General features: G+C 35.3%; 1 protein-coding gene across 2 annotated transcripts; it reads right to left on the reverse strand.

The window, feature by feature from the left end:
* Positions 1–36: 36 nt before the first annotated feature.
* On the reverse strand, positions 37–21,928 carry LOC131736933 (uncharacterized). Of its 2 annotated transcripts, none has more exons than XM_059022749.1 (6): positions 21,774–21,928; positions 14,199–14,303; positions 11,438–11,639; positions 9,107–9,223; positions 7,545–7,631; positions 37–897 (listed from the first exon to the last, which is right to left on the reverse strand). In XM_059022749.1, exons 1-6 carry the CDS (start codon positions 21,869–21,871, stop codon positions 679–681), a joined length of 828 nt encoding a protein of 275 aa, XP_058878732.1. In that variant the 5' UTR covers positions 21,872–21,928; the 3' UTR covers positions 37–678. The 2 variants fall into 2 exon arrangements, with proteins under 2 accessions (XP_058878732.1, XP_058878733.1); XM_059022750.1 differs by having other exon boundaries at positions 37–2,932.
* Between the last annotated feature and the right edge of the window lie 320 nt (positions 21,929–22,248).

Raw genomic sequence — 22,248 nt, forward strand, 5'->3', positions numbered from 1 at the left:
ATATCATCACAGCTTTTATAAATAATATGCGGCAAGTAAGCAGAAATACCATTATTTAATAAAAGTTATACATACATTTGCATACATGTCTTTAGCAATATACAATCATGATTTGCTAAAAGTACAAAAAACAAAACAGAAATAACCATACAACATACAAACATACAATGTTTAAGCTGATGTTGCCCACCAAGTCTACAGTACTGCTATACCCTGGAAGATGTTGCTAACAATTTGTATAAGATTAAATACATTTATCAGTGGAGCCTTCAACTGAGAAGCAAAATCACATTTGAACTAATTATTAGAAAACAGATTTAATACAGTATACGTGGCATTTAACATTAATAAATATAAGTCTTCTGACACCACAACCTTGTGTTCAAAAGACCTTTAATTAAGATCTATGTGCAGCTAAAACATGAACAATGTAAATAGCTGCCATTGAAACTAAAAATTAAAGAAACTCATCTTAAAGAGGGAGAGCAACATGTGAGTAAATATAATGCTGTATTTAAACAATAGCAAAGAAAATGAAGTTATATGATGTCCACAAAAATCACACATCATAAATCTGCACTGTGTCAAGAGACTTTCAGAAGCCTCTGTGCATGGGTATTATTGTATGTTCATCATCACATCATAAGAATATTGAAAGCTGTAAATTATGTTTTTGTGCTACAGCTCCGCTGCACTGTTTTTCCAGCTATTTACAATAGCTGGAAAGAGAATTTTGTCTTGATTGTTGCTTTCTCCACTTGTATGGAACTCCCAGGAAGGCTGAAGTGGAGGAATGTGCAAAGTCATCAAACAGCTCACTTTATAGCATTCAGCGGTGAAATCACGGATCAGACCATAATCCCCCATATGTAGCTGTAATTTAGACTTAAGTATTTTCTGAAAAAAAAAAGTTTATGCAAATTAGGAGGTAAATTAAGAAGTATCTCTCAATCACAATCTTTAGCTTTGTACATTGTTTCTTTAAGAATATGGTCGTCATATCCTCATGTAATAAATCTGGAGTGCATTTCTTCAGATTTCATTTCAAATTGTGACTCTGTGCTACAGTTCCTTCTTACCCGTAAGAATTGACCTTTTGGTATATTTCTTATCAGTGAGCGAGGATGTTGACTTTTTACCAGTAACGAATTCTGATCTGTTGGTTTACTAAATACAGTAGTTTGTAAGGTGCTGTTCTTACCTTTAGATATTTCTAAGTATAAAAAATGTATTCTATCTAGATCAGATTCATATATAAATTTTAAATGACTATTTGCGGAATTAATATAATCCACAAAATTATCAAGTAGAGTCGGTGATCCCAGCCATATTAAGACATCATCAATGTACCTAAGCCATAGAGAGATACATGTTAAAAAGAGGTTATTAGTGTAGATTAATTTCTCCTCCCAAAATCCCATATAATTGGGAGCAAATGCTGCACCCATTGCTGTAACCTTTATCTGGGAAAAATAATGACCTTCAAACACAAAATAATTGGAATTTAAGCACAAATCAAGTAAATCTATAATTAATTGAGAGGGTGGAATAACCTCAGTGGGTCTGGAATTTAAATAGACAGTGACAGCATTTCCCCTGTATGTGGGATGTTGGTGTACAAACTGGTGACATCAAGTGGCACAAGAATATTATCGAGGACCACCCTGATTTCATTAATACGGTTAAGAACATCACATGCATCAGAAACAAATAAAGAGAGTGTAAGGACAAAGGGTTGTAAATAAAAAAAAATATATATATACATTGACATAGTGGATCAATAACTGAACCTATATCTGTGAGGATTGTTGAATCAACAATAATGTTTAATAAGATTGTTATGTATATGCAATGTGAATTGAATGGATTGACTGCTAGATTACTATTTCTAGTAATCGGATAATGGTGTTAAATGCCAATGAATACCGGGTGCATTTAATAGATCTAATGAGTCCTGCTTTCAATATGCTCTGATGAAAACAACATGTCGAAACGCGTCAGCATACCTGTTCTTACCTTGTTTTAATGAATAAAGTATGATAATTGAGACAATTATCGGTGACAACATCTAAGAAGTTAAAGAAGTATTTAATTCACATATATATATTCATTTTTTCACATGAATAAAATATATTAAAATACATACATTTATAAAATACATTTAATTTTTTTTTTTAAGTTTGCAATATAAATCCTGTGTGGGAATTGAACCCAAGCCATGCTTCCAATGCAGCTTGCAGTGCAGACATCCTAGCTTTCACACCACAAAGTTTGTACTTCCATTTCATAACATTTGCAAGTAGTATGGCAGTAAAGTTACCATTGTTAACAAGTAACATAATGATTATGTATTATCCCAATTAAGTTTTCAGCTGATTTTGCAAACGATCATAATAAGCTTGATCTGTTTATTTAGTATATTGTAACATTTCCATGTTTAGGAAGTAGTACTCGGATAGGGTTGCCACCTTTTCCACAGACCTAACCCGAACATATTTCTCGATCAGCCGTGGTCTATCAAAACTGTAGTATACTGTAATACAATTTAACAATTAAGCGGGGTGGTGTTAAACGTTTATATACGAACATAGAAATACTGTATATAATTCATACTAGTACTGTGTTTTGTAACAAACTATTGAAAATGTATTTTTTCTTAATAACATGTACCGGTAAGTATGTTTTCTTAAAAGGACAAAAGAAACTTGGTCAAATCAGGTCAAAGTGTGCTCGCTCACCGATGGTGCACAGTAGAGGTCACAAATTCCAAGTATCTGCACATCATAAATTATATCTTTCTTATTCCTGTGACTGGAGGTAAGAAGTATGCTCTGTGGTTGCAAATACCAACAGTATGTAGCCACGTGACTGCAACCCCTCACATGGATTACATCACGTGGATGTGTTCGTTGTCTTTAGCTTTATTCAAATGCTGGGGACAAAGTAGAATGTACAGATCAGTACTAAACAGTACATTTTTCTAATAAGATAGTGGAAATTGTTTAAGCAACTAATGTATGTCAAAGAAAATATTATAGGAAGGCTGGTGTTTCTTATGTGTTTGACTTAAAAACCGGACATCAGGGTGTCCGGGTTTGTTAATTCCTGCCACCTGGACACAGATGCCAATTCCTGGACTGTCCGGTCAAACCCGGACAGATGGCAACCCTAACTCAGGGAGACAGTGTTGAATTCTCAAATGCTCTGCAACCCCCATAAACAACAACACACATTCTCCCCATTCACTAACGGCGTGACCCGTCCCATTCCCCTTACAATACATGTAACATATATAAAAGACAGACGAGACAAACTGAACAGACAACAAGTCCTGCAACAAAGCAATTGTCCGGGTCGTTAGAATATATTTTTTTAATTTGAAAGTAAAAATATATGAAAGCATGACGACCTTTATGTACAAAAATCTTCACTAATATACAATTGAACAACTATTAAATATTCATACAGAATTAAATGGCAGTGTTTATATGATAGTGAAAAATAAATAAATATCAAGATAAATACATAAATACATAAATGTCTATGTATTCATTTATTTCATTATTTATATTAATGTATTTATTTATGTTTTACTTTTACCAAATATATAGACTATCCTTCAGCATAGCTAATTCTCAGAAATTAAATGTTCCTTCTTGTCCAGTGGGGACCACAAATAGCGTTACTCTCGACCAGTATCGAGAAAGGAAATCGTACTTCCTTGCGCCATTAGGGACCACAATGAGCGTTACACTGACAGGAAACCAAACATTTTCAGAGCTCAAGATCAAATTCTCAGAATGAGGATGATGAAGATAAATGACAGCTCGAAAAATCTCAAAAATATAACAAAGTCCCGAGAATTCTCAGCTGGCTGATTTCATCTGTCAAAATACTGCTTGTCTCAACTAATCGTGTAGCACTATAGTTAACACAACACGCTTGCAAACTGAAGGGTATAATTAGGCTTGCTACTTTTCAATTGTAATCGGTAACGCTTGTTAAACGTCGAATTCCCAAAAAATAGGAGTTCAACTGAAATAAATTGATATAGGATAAACGTCAGTAAAACCCCTCGCTATTTTTTTTTTATTTTTTACCAAAAATAATAATTTAAGAAATCACCTTGTCTGTGTAGTTTTTATCCCCGTCTCTGTTCCGCTCTGAATGGCTAGGGGTCTCGTTGGCTGAAGCAGCGCTAGAATGCTTTCATTCGTTTAAATGACTGTCAATCATCAGACCGACTGTGCACTTTCATTTGCCAGCTATAGCTTGTCATTCAAAGCGCCTACTTTGAAATGAGCGGGTTAAGGTGTAAGTAAGCGTTTGCTATTTGCATATATACGGTGACAGTTACTAGTTTGATTTGAAAATGGGGCGCAAGAGGAAAAGACTTAATGAGTATTGTGCACAATACCCTGACCGACGGCAGAAGTCTCCACGGCAGGACGAAGCGGGCCAGTCTGCCTTGCCTCCAGTGAGTTCAGCTGTGCTTAACAGAGGGGCGGAGCTCGGAATAAGTGCAAGTTAGTTCTGTTCAACTATCTAATGTTTTGTTCTGTGCATATTGTTTTTACTTGTAAATGTATGCTATAAAAGTCTGTGTAAAACACTTTATATGCTGCGTTTTCTACGGTCTATTTGAGATATTTTTTTAAAAATGTGTGTAGGATCTATATCTAGGTATAGCTTCGCTGTTATTTCAATTAGAATGTTGGTAACCATGGTTTTGTTGCATGTCGAATATGATAAAGGGGATTCTCTAAATGAGACGTTTCTCAATGGCATAAAAAGTTTTTTTTTGTTTTTTTTTAAGCATAAAGGTCGATTTCACCCATCCTCTGCTTGAATTGAAAAATAAAGAAAAAAAATCCCCCAGTAAATTCTTTCAAAAATAAAAGTTGATATTAATCGTCAATTTGGCATAAAAATAAAAATCGAATAGTAGCAAGCCTAGTTATAGGCTCAAATCCCACATATACCAGACCTTTTTTATTTATATAAAGAAAGATTTTTTTGCAGGCAAACATTCCATTTTAAAACTGAAATCATTTAATATAAATGATACAGACGTCAAAATAAATGCGTTCTCTAGTATATTTCACACAGAAATGCAGCTACTGTGCCATCTCTGAAACATTTTAACGAGTGTGTAAAATACCCTTTCGCACAGCATGAAATTGCGCAATCTATGCCAGTGTAATACCATCATAACCCTTTCACACAGCCAAAGAGATCAAGCGAGTACAACTTTCAAACCTGTCAATCAACAGATTGTTCTCATGGCAACAACAGACTATTCTCGTGCAATCTGAAACACTGACAAGACCTAATTTTTAAAGAAAAAGGTGCCAGGGCGCAAGCAATGACAATAATACCGACCCTAAGAAGCGCACATTCAAAATCATAACGTGTTTATTTGAAAGAGTATTGTACGTACTAGTGTTAGATGTTTACAATCACGTATTCTACATCATATACAAAGTAGTAGTGCGTGCAGAGAAATTAATTAAAGGTAACCGCAGGACAAATAATTACAAATTTAAAAAAAAGCCTGTATACATGTTTTGTTATCGTTTTGCATTTAAATGTTTTAAAAAACAAACAAATTAAAAGGCATTCAGAAGACTCCAGAAGGACGACATTGATTAAAAAAAAAATACATACCTCAACATGAACACTGGTTTGACCCACAGTTTGCACTATTATCAGCGATCTGTACACAACAGAAGCCGCTGGTAGATTACAAAAATGATTAATTAAACTTAGGCTAGGCAGTTGTTAACTTAGTATGTTTTTATTCTCGATGAATTAAATTATATTCATTGAAAAGGGCAAGAGAACCAGATCGTTATTATTTTTATTGTTTTGGTTTAATATAATATAGCAGGCTAATGTTCCTACTGAAGTAGGCTACAATATATATATATATATATATATATATATATATATATATATATATATATATATATGTGTGTGTGTGTGTTTTTCATTAGAAAGTTGCAGTTGTTCTTTGTTGAAATTAATGTTCAGCTTTCATATTTTGTTGTGTACTACTCATTTAATCAAACCAAGTAGTGTAAGAAGTTGCTTGTACCGTGCTGACATTTTTCAAATCAAGTAAGCTTATTTGTGTATAAAAAACGACAATAGAGTTGCAGCCAGTGTCATCTTACTTAAAGGCACTCAAGCTGAAATCGTACAATAATTTAAAGGCTACAAACGTGGCAGCGGACTGTCTCTCTTTAGCGCGAACACAAGAACTTGCAGACTTTTAAACAGCTGTGTTGAGAATTTTTAAAAGAAAGCATTTTATGAGATTTTTAACTAGAGGTTCCGGGGCTGCATGCACGCCCCTTACCTACCTACGCTATAGTGGCGTGGCATGTTGACTTTGAAGCCACACCCACTATAGCGCTTCAGTGGCGGTATCGCCTTTCACACAGGCAGTTATGACGGTTCAGTGCCGTCTCTGAACTACCTCGCAAGGCATATAAAATATGATGGTTCTGTGGCGGTATAGGCAATTCACACAGACCTATAAGCCGCTTCAGTGGCGGTTCTGAACCGTCATAACTCCTCTGTGTGAAAGCACCTTATGTTGACAAAATAAGTTAATTGTCATTAAACTCAGATATCCTGTAATATACATATGCATGGATAAAAGTGCCTGGGGTCTACATAAAAAGAAGATGGACATTTTTACATTACTTTGGCGACCTATTTCTCTTACTGTATGACAGGTTGTGATGGGGTGCCAGCTCGCTCCTATAATTTGTGTTTATTATTGTTATTTTTACTGTTGTTTTTCTTAGAATTCTTGTTTGTTTTGGATTGGCAGGGAGGGGGTTAAATTCCTCCCTGTAAAATACATGTGAGAATGTGGCTGGAGCCTTAAGTGTTTAATTGTTAATTATTAGTTAATTGGGCTCCAGCCACAGACTATAAAAGGCAGGTGAAACCCTTTGTGTGAGGGGTTTTTGGGTGAGTTTGTTTGTTGGTGTGCTGTGCTGTTTAGTTTTTTTGAGAAAGAAACTGTAGTGAAGGCTAATGCCCAGCCTACATTTCTGTATTTTGTTTAGACCTTTTGTTTGGGCCATTGTGCCTATTTATTTGATTATTTTTGTTTAATAAAGATCATTATTTTGCCCCTTCCACTGTCTCTGAGCCTCAAACCTCTGTCATCCTGCCACACAGGTATTTCCTTATTTTTCTACATTTCACCTAAGACTGTTGGGAACTACAAATTAAATGAGGAATGGTGCTTTTGGCTGATTTAGTTTTGCTGCGCCAATACCCTGAAAACACGTAAACTATCCTTGTGTATAGACAGTCACTGGCAGTTCTCGAGCTTCGCTGATAACTTGGTGCGAGGAACTACCGTTCCTCTCGATATATTATATTGGAATGAGATACCAGCTTTTCACTTTCTGCAGATGGTACTTCACATAAACTCATTTCTGCTTTTATTCTAGATTAAAAGGAATCAAATATGGAACAGAAGTGTGTGTATATTTTATTCCTGATGCAAGTTATCATCTTACCATTGCCAGCTCCCTGTAGAGATCCATGCTGCAGCTTGAAAATCTTTTTTGGAGATTTTTAATAGCTGTTTCCATGTCATCTGAAAGCTAAAAAACAATTTGTTTAGAAAAATCCTAACATATTCTCCCTTTACAATAATTCATTTATATGAAGGTATTTTTTTCTGATGTATAGAGAGGGTGGGATACACTGAGATATTGGGGCAGCTACAGTTAAAAAACAGACAACAAAAAGTTTTTTTAGAAACTAATTAGGAAGAGCAAATGAATCAATATTCAGTACAGTAGCAGCTAGGTAAATAACCTGAGATGCCATGAATGTTTTTTTTTTTCCCTTACGCAGTCACAGTTTAGATTAGGGGTTTTAATCTTGACATTTTCTATTGATTGATTAATCATCCGATGTATTATCCAATTAATCGATTATTCACACCTGTTTGCTAGTGATATGAAATAATATTGAAATTACAAGAAATACAAAGTATTAACATAAAGCTATTGTAGCCGGCCGATCTGTGAAAGAAAACCCCTTCCAGACAGATGTTTGTGAAACCAATCCAGGTAACATTAATTATTGTGTCTCCAGGATACACAGTAACTTGATTATGCCTTTTCCAGTTATGCATACAGGAATGTGAACTGATATTCTTGCAAGTTTGAAGAGGCCAAAGTAAGACACTGACTGCATGTTTGTATGACAACCCAGGATTTCCTAATAACTCCTCCGCCACCCTGCAAGCACGGCAGCACATAACATTATAAATCAGTAAACTATAACACAAACTGATTACATTTTTAATTTAGCTTTTAGATTATATGTAACATAAAAAAAAAAAAAAAACTTCTCCAGCATTGGACATTTCTTTAGCTTTCTTCAGCTTACGTTTTAACACTCCTAACAGCAAACACTAACTATATACACTGTCATTTAAATCACTAAGCCAGCCATTTTGTCAAACAAACAAGTTTTTCTATATTAATTTTCTGACAATAAATTGAATAAAAAGAAAAATCAGCATACTTGTGACTAAGATGATAGAATAAACTTGTAGTACTGCCGTGAAAGGAAAGCACTGAAAGTTGAAAGTTGCAGTCTTTTTTCTTCATTCTGAGATATTGTGAAATATCGGGTATACCTTCCAGTAAGTACCCTCACCATTTTTCAAGATGCTTTTTATTTTTTTAATCGATCAAAGCCCACAGGTGTGATTAATCATTAATCAATTAAAACCCCTAGTTTAAATATTTGCATATATTGAGAGAATGGCTTTCCATATTGTCTCATAGGCTGTCTCTCTCTCTCTCTGTCCATGTCTGCCTGTTAAACTTACAGTTTTGCATATAACTAGTGGACAGCTTGTTTCTTTAACAAAAGTTATGAACAATCTGGGGTACAGGATATGGAAGCACCCTGTATGTTTGTCTGTCTGGTCATCCGTGTGTCACACAAGTTCTTACATATATCCAGAGAAGCTGGATTCTGTGTTATGGGGTAGTGAACCAATGAGTACCATCCATATATTATGTAGTAACACAATTACAACAACAGTATTCTAATATACCTTTTGGCTGACCAATTCATTTTCTTTGGATTCTTCACTTGTAGGTAAGATCATGATTGCTTCCTTTATTTTCGTTATCCTAGCAGTCATGTCCTTTTTGGAGGTAACAAACGTTTCCTATAACACAAAAATAATGTATTTGTAAATCAATTATTACATATGGTTATGATATTGTATTATATTTAAAAGTAAAGTAATTGTAGTTATCTAAATCCGGTATGCACATCCATTCATTATACGGTCTCAAATGTGCAGTTTTGAAGATTGGTTCTGTGACTTTACTGCATGGCCACTTGACAAAGTATGTACTGTAGAAAGAAAAAAACATTGCTTAACCCAGTGTATCTGTGGTGCAGTGATAACTGTGCAGACCACAGAACCTGGGGACCTGCCGGTGTTCTGTAACACAAACATTAATGCAGATCTGTCATTGCAAGTCACGCACGAAAAGGCATTAAGCTGGAATTTTATAATGCAATTTATGGTGCGTCCAGTAAAGGAGCTCCGCGTGGAGTGCAGGATGCGCCCTATAGCCTGGAGATCGCAGGTTCAAATCCAGGCTATGGCACTGCCGACCATGATCGGGGTTCTGCGCGAGTAGGGAGGGCTTAGGTTGGCACAGCAATCCACGGTTCACTGCACACCAGCAATCCCTGTGGCTATAGGGTGCCTGCTGGTCTGCAGTGGAACCACTCAGATCTGTGTTGTCCTCCGGCACTATAGGTCTGGCAGCTTCACTGTGGATACGCAGTGTGAAAAATGACGGTTTGGCAGGAACACATTTCGGAAGACGCGTGTTTCAGCCTCCTTTTCCCGAGTCGCTGGGGGGGGTGCAGCGGTGAACCGGGATTAATAACACAATTGGCGATTCCAAATTGGGGAGAAAACTGGGGTAAAATCACCGGGAACGACTAAATTTATTAAAAAAATAATGCAATTTATAAACAAAGGCCATCAGTACTATATTGAAAGACTAATACTTTTAAAAAGAAGACAAATTCTGACAGCCTGATTCCATTGTCGGATCTGAGGTAAGTTATCTATCCACTGCACTTCTGACATTGGTTGGGAATCAGAACATTGTATTATTGTACAGCACATCAGCACAGTGCACTTACGGAGGCAGGTGTGCATATACTGTGGCTAGCCATGGTTCAGAATTCTTCCCGTCCATATTTCGCTGTGCTATGTTTTTTTTCTCTTGTTTGTTTGTTTATTTGTATATCTAGATTAATATGAATAAATGTATTATTTATTTGCAACAGGGATCAATTGGACGATGTTTCAATGATAAATCCTATGGATAAGTGCAGAATGAAACGGGAAACAAAACAAACTACAGCAATGTTAAATAAGGAAATTGAACTGGTTATGAATGGTAAAATGTACAGCACTCTATTTTTACTATTGCAAATTGAATGCACAGCACTCTCATTTTATCAAATAGGTATGGGGGAATTGGTTTAGAGAAAAAACTTGCAGAACAATTGGCCATGGGATCATTATATAGAAAACAGATGAAAAAAAAATACAAATTAAGAGGGTATAAATAGGGCTTCTGATTTTCGGTTTTAACCGAGAAAAAATGATAAAACACCCCCAATACAAGGAAATCAACCATACAATCAAAAAAACTACTGATTGGCAGCACATTCATACATTTCTATTGGAGGATTTTAACACGCGTGCAGGATTTAAAACGAGGTGACAATTACTAGAAGCGAAGGATTGTTCTTGCTCGTGAGATTTAAAGCTATGTTACAGTTCCATCATAGGGAGTATTTACACGCTCGTGGAATTGAAAACTGAATTAAAAATGGTGTTGAAATGTAAAAAAATGCCTAAACACACAGAAACCCCAGAAGAATATGTCTGTGACCATAAGGATTTCGTTGTGGAAGACAGCAAAGGAAAGAAGGTACAACTGAAGTGTGCAAGTACTGTTGAGTTCATACATATTGTGACAGAAAAAAATCCAAGAATTTTGTAAAGTAACTGAAAACAGTAATTTCATACAGTATATAAAAAGCGAAAGCCCTGAAAAAAAACAATTTACATAAAACTCAAAAATAGCTAAAATAAGCACTGAAAAATGTAATGAATAAAAACCGAAAACCAGAAGCCCTAAGTATAAAGTATACATTGACAAACAGCATTAAACTGTTACATTTTGGATCGCAATGGATGCGCAATCAGAATTGACAGAAACTTTTTGGATGTTGCGTTGAAAACAGTGAGGCACAGACACTCAACAAGGTAATAGAAACAGAAGGGCACACTGATATACCCAATTGTAATGCATTTGCAAAAAATTAGGAAACAACAACTAACCTTTATGATCTGAGCTCCAAGTTTAAAAATATGTTTAGGGGCTATATGTTTTCCATTCAATATCCATTCTTTTGTTTGTTCCCAGGTTTGGTTCTTCAGAATCTCATACATTTTCAGAAGCTCTGTCTCTCTGCAGGGGTCATTGATGTTTTCTGACAAATCTCCCCTGACACCAATCTCCTTGGAAATCTTGACTTTCATCCTTAAAAAACAATGAAATAATCATGCCAGTATAAACCATACAGACTGTATTATTAACCCCAGGATTAAATGTTTTGGTTTCAGCGAGCTGAGTGTGATATACATACGATGTGATATAAGCACAGTGTGATATACATGCAATGTGATATAAGTTATCAGTTTCTATGCCTTACTCTCATGTTATCTATTTGCACTCACTCTTAGTGGGTCATTTCACCTCAGCAGTGTCTTCTGGGTCAAAACATGTTTCTGGCTGAAGGCATGTCAGTTACAGGGGCAACAACTGGTTGGTTTATGACAAAAAAGAAGCCAATGAAGTGACTAAGTGAAATGACCACCAGGTGAAATGACCAAGAAAGTGCAACACTAACTGAAAGCTGGGCTTGCAAACAGATTTCTTAAACCAAGTGTAGAACCAATAAAAAGACAAGTTTACTAAAACATGTGTTTCTTTCAACACTGGACATTTGAGACTTATATAAGGAATGTTGTGTACCAAATGAACTGAGAGTTCTGACAAGTTTGAGAGCTCTAATGTGGCCACATTGTGGTTTTAAACACCTTTGTTTTAAAAGTCATCAGGATACGATTGCTTTTTAATGTGTTTGGGGGGGGGGGGGTGAAATGTTACAGTGAAATGTTACTCTTGATCAACACTTACAGCTGGTTTCACAGATCCTGATTAGCACTAATCTCAATACTATCTTACATTAAAGAGTAAGTAGCGGGGTTTGGAAAAATGTAGCGTTACACGTCCCCATGTGTTGCTAGAACTGTTTAAATAACACCTGTAATTTTTCTTTTCATTGTTAATATCCTGACAACTTTGTACACTTATACATTTAAAGTCTGTTTCAAAGTTCTTTTCAAAATGTCTGCTCTAGTGCACTGGGGATTGTGAGCTATCCTCTAAATCACTGCAGGAAGAACAATTAAAAAAAAAACATAACAACAAGTGCTCTGGCTTTTCTGTTCCGCACATCATGGATTGCTATTGCCGTATTACCTGCAATCATCCTTATGCTATCAGTGCACTACAGCGGACATTTTGAAACAAGCTTTGAAACAGTCTTTAAAGGTATAAGTGTAAAAAGTTGTCAGGATGTTAACAATAAAAATAAAAATTACAGGTACTGTAACAGTATGGCAGGGTGGAAGCTCTGCCAGTGTGTGTTTGTGTGGGGAATATTGGGTTGGCAGGGAGGGGGTTAAATTTCTCCCTGTTAAAACACATGGGAATGTGTCTGGAGCCGACAGCCACATGTGTATAAAATAGGTGTTCATGGGTGTTAGTTAGAATTAATGTTGGTGATAGAGGTGGAGGTGGTTGTTTCTGTTCCATGTTGTGCTGTCCCGTCTTGTTTACATTTGTGAGTTTTTGTAAATCCTTTTGTTTTGGCCCTTGTGCCGTTTATTTTGTTAAGTGTGTTTTGTCAAGTGTTTTGTCTGTTTTATTTTGTTAAATAAACTGCGCAGTAGCGCATTAAACCTGCAGATTTTTGTGTCTGTCTCTCTCCCTGCAAATAACACCTGGGTTTATTTAAACAGTTGTAGCAACACGTGGGGCTTATTTAAACAGTTGTAGCAACACGTGGGGACGTGTAACGCTATATTTTTCGGAACCCAGCTACATACTCTTTCACAAACAGTCCAAGATTAGTGCTAATCAGTGTCTGTGAAACCAGCTGTAAGTGGTTGAAAGTTTGTAATGTCTTACAGAATTTTACTATTTCTAATAAAATATCCATTTGAAGTCTGTGTAGTGTCATTACAAACTACTTAAATCACTGTTTAAATCCATAACTATCATTACTGTAATGTGTTGTTATTACTGTAACTCTAATGTAATTACCATAACAAGTATTGCTTTTATAAATAAAACTTCATTAGTATTAACAGGAGTAAGTTTTATGTTAATAAAGGTCTGAGGAGTTCATATTCAAAAAATGTAAATGGTTGGCATAATTTTCTTAGGTAACAACATTTTTTTGATAAAAAAGGTCAAAATTTGGTATTTTACAAATCTAAATTTAACTTCAATTTTACTGGTGAAGAAATATAGCTTATAATATGTTTTTCTTATTTTTTTCTAATTAGTTTTTGTTATTAATATATATATAATAATATACAAGCACTTATTTTTTATTATACAGCAATTTTTAACTGTGGTATGGTAAAACATTTATATATATATAAAGATAAAAATGTTACCTCTGCTGAGTTATGTTATGTGGAATTAAGGTGTTTCCTTACTTAATTCTAGTCATCACACCTAAATAACATCACATGAAATTCTCAATTTTGTACAATGTTAAACAGGGATTTATCACACTAAAATACAAGCAAATGCAAACCCATTGTTATCATAATGGGTTGTGGTGCATCTGTTATTAAGAGATGTTTATGCAGTTTGAGCAATCAGAGAATGTTCCCTTTAAATATATTTTACCCAAACTCCTCAAAAGAGACACTACATGTGACAGATTAGCAAAATAAAATTAAAATTAAAAAAAAAACTCAAGTGTCACTGACAATAATCTTCATTACAATTAATCAGTACCTTTCCCTGAAATCTTCTAGCTCTTTCTTGGATTGGTCTGCCATCCGAATTGCATCTTCAAGCATCATTTTGTTTATCTTGCAGTCTTGACATCCATGGCCTCGTCTTTGTAATCAATATCAGAAAACAAAATAACAATAAATGATACTGGAAGGCAATATAAAAAAAACGTTTAGGTGTTTTTATTAACATTGAAATACTCAACAAAACTTATAAAATGTGGAGAAATATATTTGTACAACATTTTTGCTTTTTTATTAAATAAAATACATTGGCGATATTACAATGATATCTATTTATACATTTACTCAGATCATTTAACCTAGTGAGGGGCTACCATGAAATGGGTTTTACAGCAAACATTAAGGATAAAGGATTGCATTAATTTCCAAAGGTAAAGTCAAATTAAACTGTTAATTAATAGCAGACTTGTAGGACTCGAGTCCGGGACTCAGACTCGAGTCACGGCCGCAAAAGACTCATGATTGGCTGCACAGAGAACACGGCTAACCAGTGATTGGATAATGTTGTGTTAGGTGGGTTTTTATTGTGCACAGTTTCCTAGTAACTGTAATATTACAAGGAATAAATAATGTCATGGTAAACAAGTAAGTAATTATTTGGCTTTTAACAAGCCTTTCTCTTTAGTATTTTAAACCGGATTCTAAGTTTTTTACGCACACTAACAGGGTTGTCAAAAGTAAGCCGGCGACCGGCGCAATCCACCGCCGGCTGCTTTTATTTAAAAATAATATTTTTGGGTATTATCATTTAGTACATTTGTTGTCCTATTATCGCACTGTTAGATACAATACATAATAGCTAGACACATGCAACAAAGAAGCGTATTCCTTTTATCATATCGTAAACTATGTACCCATAGGTGCTTGTCATTTTGGGAGTTCATGTATAGAGTTTCTTACAAGTTGTGATGGTGACCAAACGTGTGTGAGTAGTATTGTTGTGTAAAAATGTAGCTTAAAATGAACAGTTGCTTTCCAGAAATTTAGAAAAAGAACATCGGAAAACAAAAATAAAAATAAGTTTGTGTGTTGGACATGCAGCATTAACAAAATGTTGTGAAAATTATTTTAATGAAGTGCTGTAAATGCAGCAAAAAGCTCAATATTTAAACAAAAAGGGAAGTGAAAGGGTTACTCTACCAAGCTAAAAATAGTTTTCTCCAATAAACCAACGTTATCTTTCGCCAGTCAAGTCGTAGAGTGCCTAAATAAAGTTTTGAGTCAACACGAACAGATTTATTTAGTCTGTTGCATTTTCTTAGCAGCCACAATTATTCCAGGTCAAATAGATTTGGTTTACATTGTTTACCACCAGGAGTTTAAGGATGATTTAATTCCGCAGCAGGTTCCCTAGTTAGATAATGAGCTGATAATATCTCAGCCAAAGAAGCATGCACTGTAATTTAAGACGTTACTATAATGAAAAACAGTGATGTAGCTGTTGGACTAAAGCAGATTCAGCTGCTGCAGGGAAAACTTAAGTTTATTTCTCAAACTGACCATTTTAAGGTGAAAGCAGAACACACAGAAATAACTGGGACTGTATTTTGGAAGTCTACTGCTTCGAAAAAATAAAAACATTTAGTGAATTAAAAAATGAAGTGCACTGCAGCTTACTTAACTGCAGTAAAAAAAAAACACATTCACTAAATTTAGCTCTCAGATTGTGTTAATGAAAATATCAAAAATGTATTGAAATGTGCTTGCTGTGGTGTATTTTGCATAAATAGAAGAATTAACTCAATGCAATTTAAACTTGTTTTTACTGAAAAATAAACAGTACCATGTAATAAGAGCTGTCTGTGTTACATGGTCTCAGATCAGGACTTTACTAACACTGAGCATGGGAGCTGCAGCATGCTGTTTCCCATATTACAAGTGGGCACAATCAATGGTGTGGTCACCAATTCCACACGCATTTTCAGCCAGTGTTGCAGGGGCTTTGATGCTCAAATTCCATTTATTATCTTGTTGATCTTGCCTTGCTGTTAGCAGTGCTGAAATAAAGCTCCTTCATGGCACTAATGGGAGTACTTTGTCAGACACTACAAGCAGACCACTGCTTAAACCATGCACAAATGTGCCACAATGCACCGTTTTAATCCCTTTTTTCAAAAACTTCCACTGGGAAACCCCCTTCCCGCACACTCCCCCCTCGCCACTACTACCACTAGTTTAATGAAAAAAACACTCTTTTAACATCGCTGAACTCAGAGTACATATGTTCCAACTCCAGTACCGGGCATCACGGGCAACCCTTTTTAGCTTACAGGGAGATCAAAGAATTAATAGATGGAAAATAAATTCTAGCTGAGGAAACAGGTGACATCACAAAGGACTTTGGCCTTCTTTTAGCTGTGTATTTTATTTTCAATGTAGAATATGCACATGGTGCAAAAACACTTTGTTATTTATACAGAGGTTCATTGTGGGTATAGGGAAAGATAGTAAGATTGCATCCACAGTTTTTAAAATGATCAGCTTTCGTTCGGCATTAAACATTAAAAAAAAACATAAAGATAATTTATGTAGTTAATTTTAGGGTGAGGGAGAATGAGCAAGTTTATGTATACGGTTTTGTTTAAAAAACATACTCAAATGATTTTCATTAAATGCTTTTAAATGCTTAATTTGTATTTTCTCAACTATGAAATATGAATTTAAATAATCCTAATTAATTTACTTTAAATCCAATTTACCATTTTCTTTCTGTTTATAGTTTGTTGTTTGTATAGTTTTACTGTTTGTCACTTAAATGTAATGTACTTATTTATGTGTGAATTAATTTATATAAAATGTACATGTATATTGATCTTAACCTTTAATTAACCTAACCTTTAGTTCTTAAAATAGTTATGTCATTTTTTTATTCATGGGTTTACATATACATTTTTTACTGTAAGCATTTGAACATTTAACGTTATTGCTGTCATACCAAACTCTGTTTATAATCCATTACATTATAAGCAAGGGCTTTATGGTAAACATTATCATAGTTTTAGATTATATGTTTAGCTTTATACACTTAATTGTAGTGCTGGGACAAATATCCGAACATTCGAACGAATATTTTTTGACTTATTCAGATACAAAAATAAAAAAAAATGTTCGTATTGAACGAAGAAATCTCGTCTTGGATATTGTTTGTACACTTTGTGAACCCAGCTAAACTTTACTGGCTTACACTGTTATGCTGTCTGCTTGTACACATGCATTTGCCTTTTATTCTTGGAAGCGTAAGGGACCGGAGTTCGGGTAATCGAATACACAAAAATGTTGCACCCTGTGTATTCAAATAGGAAACTATTCAAAATTCCCATCCATATAAACACTATTAAAACAATATTCATAATACAAAATAATAACAATCCTTCTCAGAGCGTTGTCGCTTGTGTAGCCTCTCCCAAGTCAGCGCCAATCTTGCTGAGAGAATTTTTGATCTGAATACATCGGATCCCAAATCAAAAAGTTAGACCATTCGATTGCGTATCTGGGTATCCATCGGGACATCTTACTGTGAGACTGGATAGGATGTAAACGAAATGTTGAATTCGCAACAAATAAAGCTGGGAAAGTCTGGGAAACTGACGCTAAACAAGGTAGAACGTTGCTTTTTTTCACTGTCATAATGAAGCCAGATGAAGCCTCCACTTTAAATGTTCGTCTTCATTTTTTTTTTTCATAATATATTATGATTTATAGATTTCAACGCTTTCCTTTTGGCTTATTGGTTGCTTAGTTGTAGAAAACCCGATTTGTAAAAGATTTGCCATGTCACGGGAACGAGACCCAACACAGCACTTCGGTACGCAGTCTCGGGTTCTGCTGTACAACAAATGTGACGTGCTGCGTGAAAGTTAGGATTAGTTCGTAGTTATGTTTTAAAAAAAATAGTTTGTAAATTAATTTTCAGCTTTTTGGCACACTGGCCCATTTTCCTGGATTCATAAAACGGAAGCCATGTGCACCAAAAATACTACACTAGTTAAATGTAACCGGCCCTGAATGCGAAGGGTATGAAAGCAAGACGAGCATGAATTACTTTCAGACCGTCTGGCCTAATTCCGATTAAATATCAGTATGTAATAATTTCGATAAAACTGAATCATTTATCTCAGTGTATGTGATGTAGCGTCAACATTTCCCAAATATTAGTAACTTAGCTAGCTAGCTACCTATTGGCGATGATAGTAATAACATGATCCAACCAACATTTTGTTCTGTAGATGATGCAAACGTTAAAATATTAATAAGCAAAAAATTATATTTTGTAATGTCATTGCTTGATGTGGAATCAAACTAATTTAGGCTACTTAAACACCACATACGTCATGTTACGTAGGGGGTGGGGAAGCGAGGCGACGCAGGAGCCTTGCAGTGTGTTCCGCTAAAACAAACCTGAAAACTAACTTCCAATTTTCTAGGCCCGCCGGGCCTGTAGAATGTTAGGGGAACGACTATATATATCAGAATGAACACAGCAGCTCAAAAAAGTAAACAAAACAGATTATGCCCTGAGTGAATAATTACCACGTACATAATTACCGCTATTAGTTTTTTAGTTTGTTTTTTTAACACGTACATTTTTTGTATCTTTCATAAAGCGAGAAACCATTGCTAATAGCTTACCGAGGTCCACAATGCAAATCGTATGGGACAGTAGGTACAAATACCTATAGTACAGAACAACGTGGATACAATTTCAAGATGTGAAGTAAAATTAAATAACTGTTAAAAAGCATTACGATTTTATAAGATAACAGGCAATGACCTAACAGGATATTACGTTTATTCAGTGACTATAAATGCTAATTTAAGCTGTCATGGAGATTATTTTGTTATAAATGTTAACCACGCTAAAAATGAACACATAATAGGTAGATAATTATTACTTTATCAATTCTGACTACTAGCCTATCTGTTTTCTTTTTATAATTATCACTCCCTTGCGTACTTCTGTTTAAGTAGTGAAATGTCATCTTTAACACAAAATGTAGTGAAAAGACAGGGTGGGAGCATACATATTTATGAACAAACCAGTTAGTAAAACACGTTGAATGAATCTTTTAAATGTAGCGGTACTGTGGTAGAATTAGCTTTCATTTTCAAAACAGCTCGGTTGTGGTTGTAACCTAATTTATAAGGTCATACAATTCAGGATTCAACAATATTGTTGCACACGTTACTTTTTTTATTTTTTTAAATACCTTACAAAAAAAAAAAGAAAACATTTACACACTTGGTTCACTTGCAAGTTTTTTTTCAGGTTTTCACTTCGTTTAACACTAGAAAAATTAAAGTGAATTTGAGTTTCGTTTAAAGTGAATTCAGATGTGTTTGTTTGGTTCACTTGCAGCTTCACCCAGACTAGAGTTCTATTGGTTTCACATTGCACTTTTCCAAATGCACTCGTCTCTCTTAGTACATAGGCCCCATTGACTATATGTTGTTTGAAAGCTACAAATGTGAAACTTTCTGTAGATAATCTTTTCAATAAATAATAAAAGAAAAGAAGGGAAGATGCAATAAATGAGATTGCAAAGGCACTCCAAAAATTAGTAATCCCAGCGGAATAATCCAAATTATAAATATTGTGAGGAAAGATGTAGTCCAGGGGTTTATGGACTACATCCCCCAGAATGCCATAGGGTTGGACTAGAGCCAGAAGTGGAATCACCTGACTGATTTAATGAGGGTCTGGGATTAGGCAGGCAGGTATAAATAAGCAGGTCAAACTGTGTTTGAGAGATCTGTGGAAAGGCTTTTAATATTTATATTTCAATAAAGTGCTGGTTTTGGTTTCCGGAAACGGCATAGCTGTCCGGTTCTAGTTTAGATAAAGTTGAGTTAAAGGTTCCAAAGTGGAACTAGATTTTGTTATATTTACTTTGTTGTTGTGTATTGAGAATAAATATACAGGCGCCACCCTGTTTACATGCTATCTGCTGTTTGTAAGACACAAGACAGTGTTAAAGGTACTGAAACGTGGCAAAGCAAACACTTTGCCACATTTGGGATGTCATCTGAAAAAACCAAAGCGACCCAGAATTTGGGACGTTATCTGAAAACCAAAGCGATCTTGCGACATTATCTGAAAAGTAAAGTGACCCCGAATTTAGTACGTAGCCTGACAACAGGGCAGTCTATATGTAAAACTGTGATTCAATTACATTAGAGATAAACTAAAGTATCCTGTAACAAAACTGTAATAGTGGGCAAGACATATAATTGCAATTAAAAGAAATCACGCAAACGATTATAGAAATATAGAAAAAAGTACATCACCACAGAAAGCCAATTCTTACATTTGTGCATAACATGATAATTTATATCATGTAATAGTGACCCATAGTTTGCTATATTAGTACAGCAAAATTCCACATTATATTTTAATTGAAAGGTTCTGGAAAACAGGTTTATCTCTCGCTCACCGATCACAATGTTAAAATGCCTCCAAACGTTCCCACTCGTGCTGACCTCATACTCCTCAACAGACAAGGATACATCAAAACACTCGACTGCCATGGGGTTCCACCCCAAAAACCGTGCTTGTGCCATACCTCGAGGCAAATTTCCCATGACAACAGCTTAATAATATATTAACATAGATACAAGTTGACATGGGGCCTCTGTCTTTTATTCCCTTTATTTTATTTGGTGTTAGGTTTAGAACGTAGTTTTTAATTCTCTCTATAAGCAAGAAACCTTATATAGCTTTCTCTGATTACTTCATGTAACTAACCCCGTTTCAGACTGATGCTCGGGCGGCGATTCTTCAAGAGAGAAAGAAAAGAAGAAAGATGATGGCTATTCTCAGCACGATGGTGGCGACAAGAAATTTCTTCATGAAATGCTTAATTTCAAGTGTGAGAACTAGTTGCTCCTCTGTGGGCGCTACCATGATTGATTCTGGTCGTAACAACTGATCAGTGTAGCTAGCATTGTGGGACACACGATACTCTTTAGCATATCATTTGCATTAAGTACAGTGAAGTACAGTTCGGGAGGGAAACCAAGCAGCAGAGACGCTCGGAGCGGCAGAGGAAGGCGCGCTAATGTCGAAAAAGCATCAAGGCACATTTAATTGTTTCAGTCGCCGCTCTACTCATAATGTGTACATAGTATTTACTTTGTGTTTGAATTCAGTTCGGCACGCCTCTGGAGTATCAGTTTGATGCAGTCTCTGATCCCCAGTAAAGTTACCATTTCCCCAAGATTCAAAATTGCTATTTCGAGTTTTTTTAAAAAAAAATCTCTTATCCCCCGAGTTTCAGAAAATGTATGGGGATAGGCTTGTTTACATAATCTGTCAATATAGAAACAAAAATATGTTTGAACATAACCATAACAAAACCGTCGGCAATTTAACCATCCTCGCAGAATACTGTCCACTATCAATTTTCTTTTATTATTATTTTTTTAAGGATTATATTCTCTTTTTTTGCAAAAAGTGTTATTAAGTTCAAATCCAACAATACATGTATACATGTATACTGTAGGCTAGGAAACAAATCATGATTCCTAAATGTGTATTTGTCCGTTTACAACTTACCCCAGGATTTCCTTAAGTTGAGTCACTTGTTGAAATAAATATTCTATATTAGTGTCAGTTCTTTTTTGAAACTCACTACAGTTGCAAAAACAAGACATTTCTATAATAAACCTGGATCAGTTGCTAACCCCCTTCGCTAACTTCCAAGTCGGAGAGCTGTGTGACTTGATAGATACTGTATCTCTGTCGTTTCGAGTCATTGCCCAGCTCCACCCATTCAGCTAGCCAGTGATGCTGTATCCAAGCGCAGTATGTTGCACTAAAGTATAAGGGGCATTTTGATTTACTTGAATGGAATCACTAGATAAACCAATAAGTTGTTTTATTTTCATAGAAGGATACAGTTATATTTTTGTAAAGTATTTCTACCGTAAAAGGTTTTTCAGTCACTTTCAACAGTAACCACACTTCCCCAGCAAAGCGTCTATACTAGCCTGTTAATTACAACTGTCTCATTATAAGAAGGTTCTCTCAC

Source organism: Acipenser ruthenus, chromosome 4, assembly GCF_902713425.1.
Source record: "Acipenser ruthenus chromosome 4, fAciRut3.2 maternal haplotype, whole genome shotgun sequence".
NCBI lineage: Eukaryota > Metazoa > Chordata > Actinopteri > Acipenseriformes > Acipenseridae > Acipenser > Acipenser ruthenus.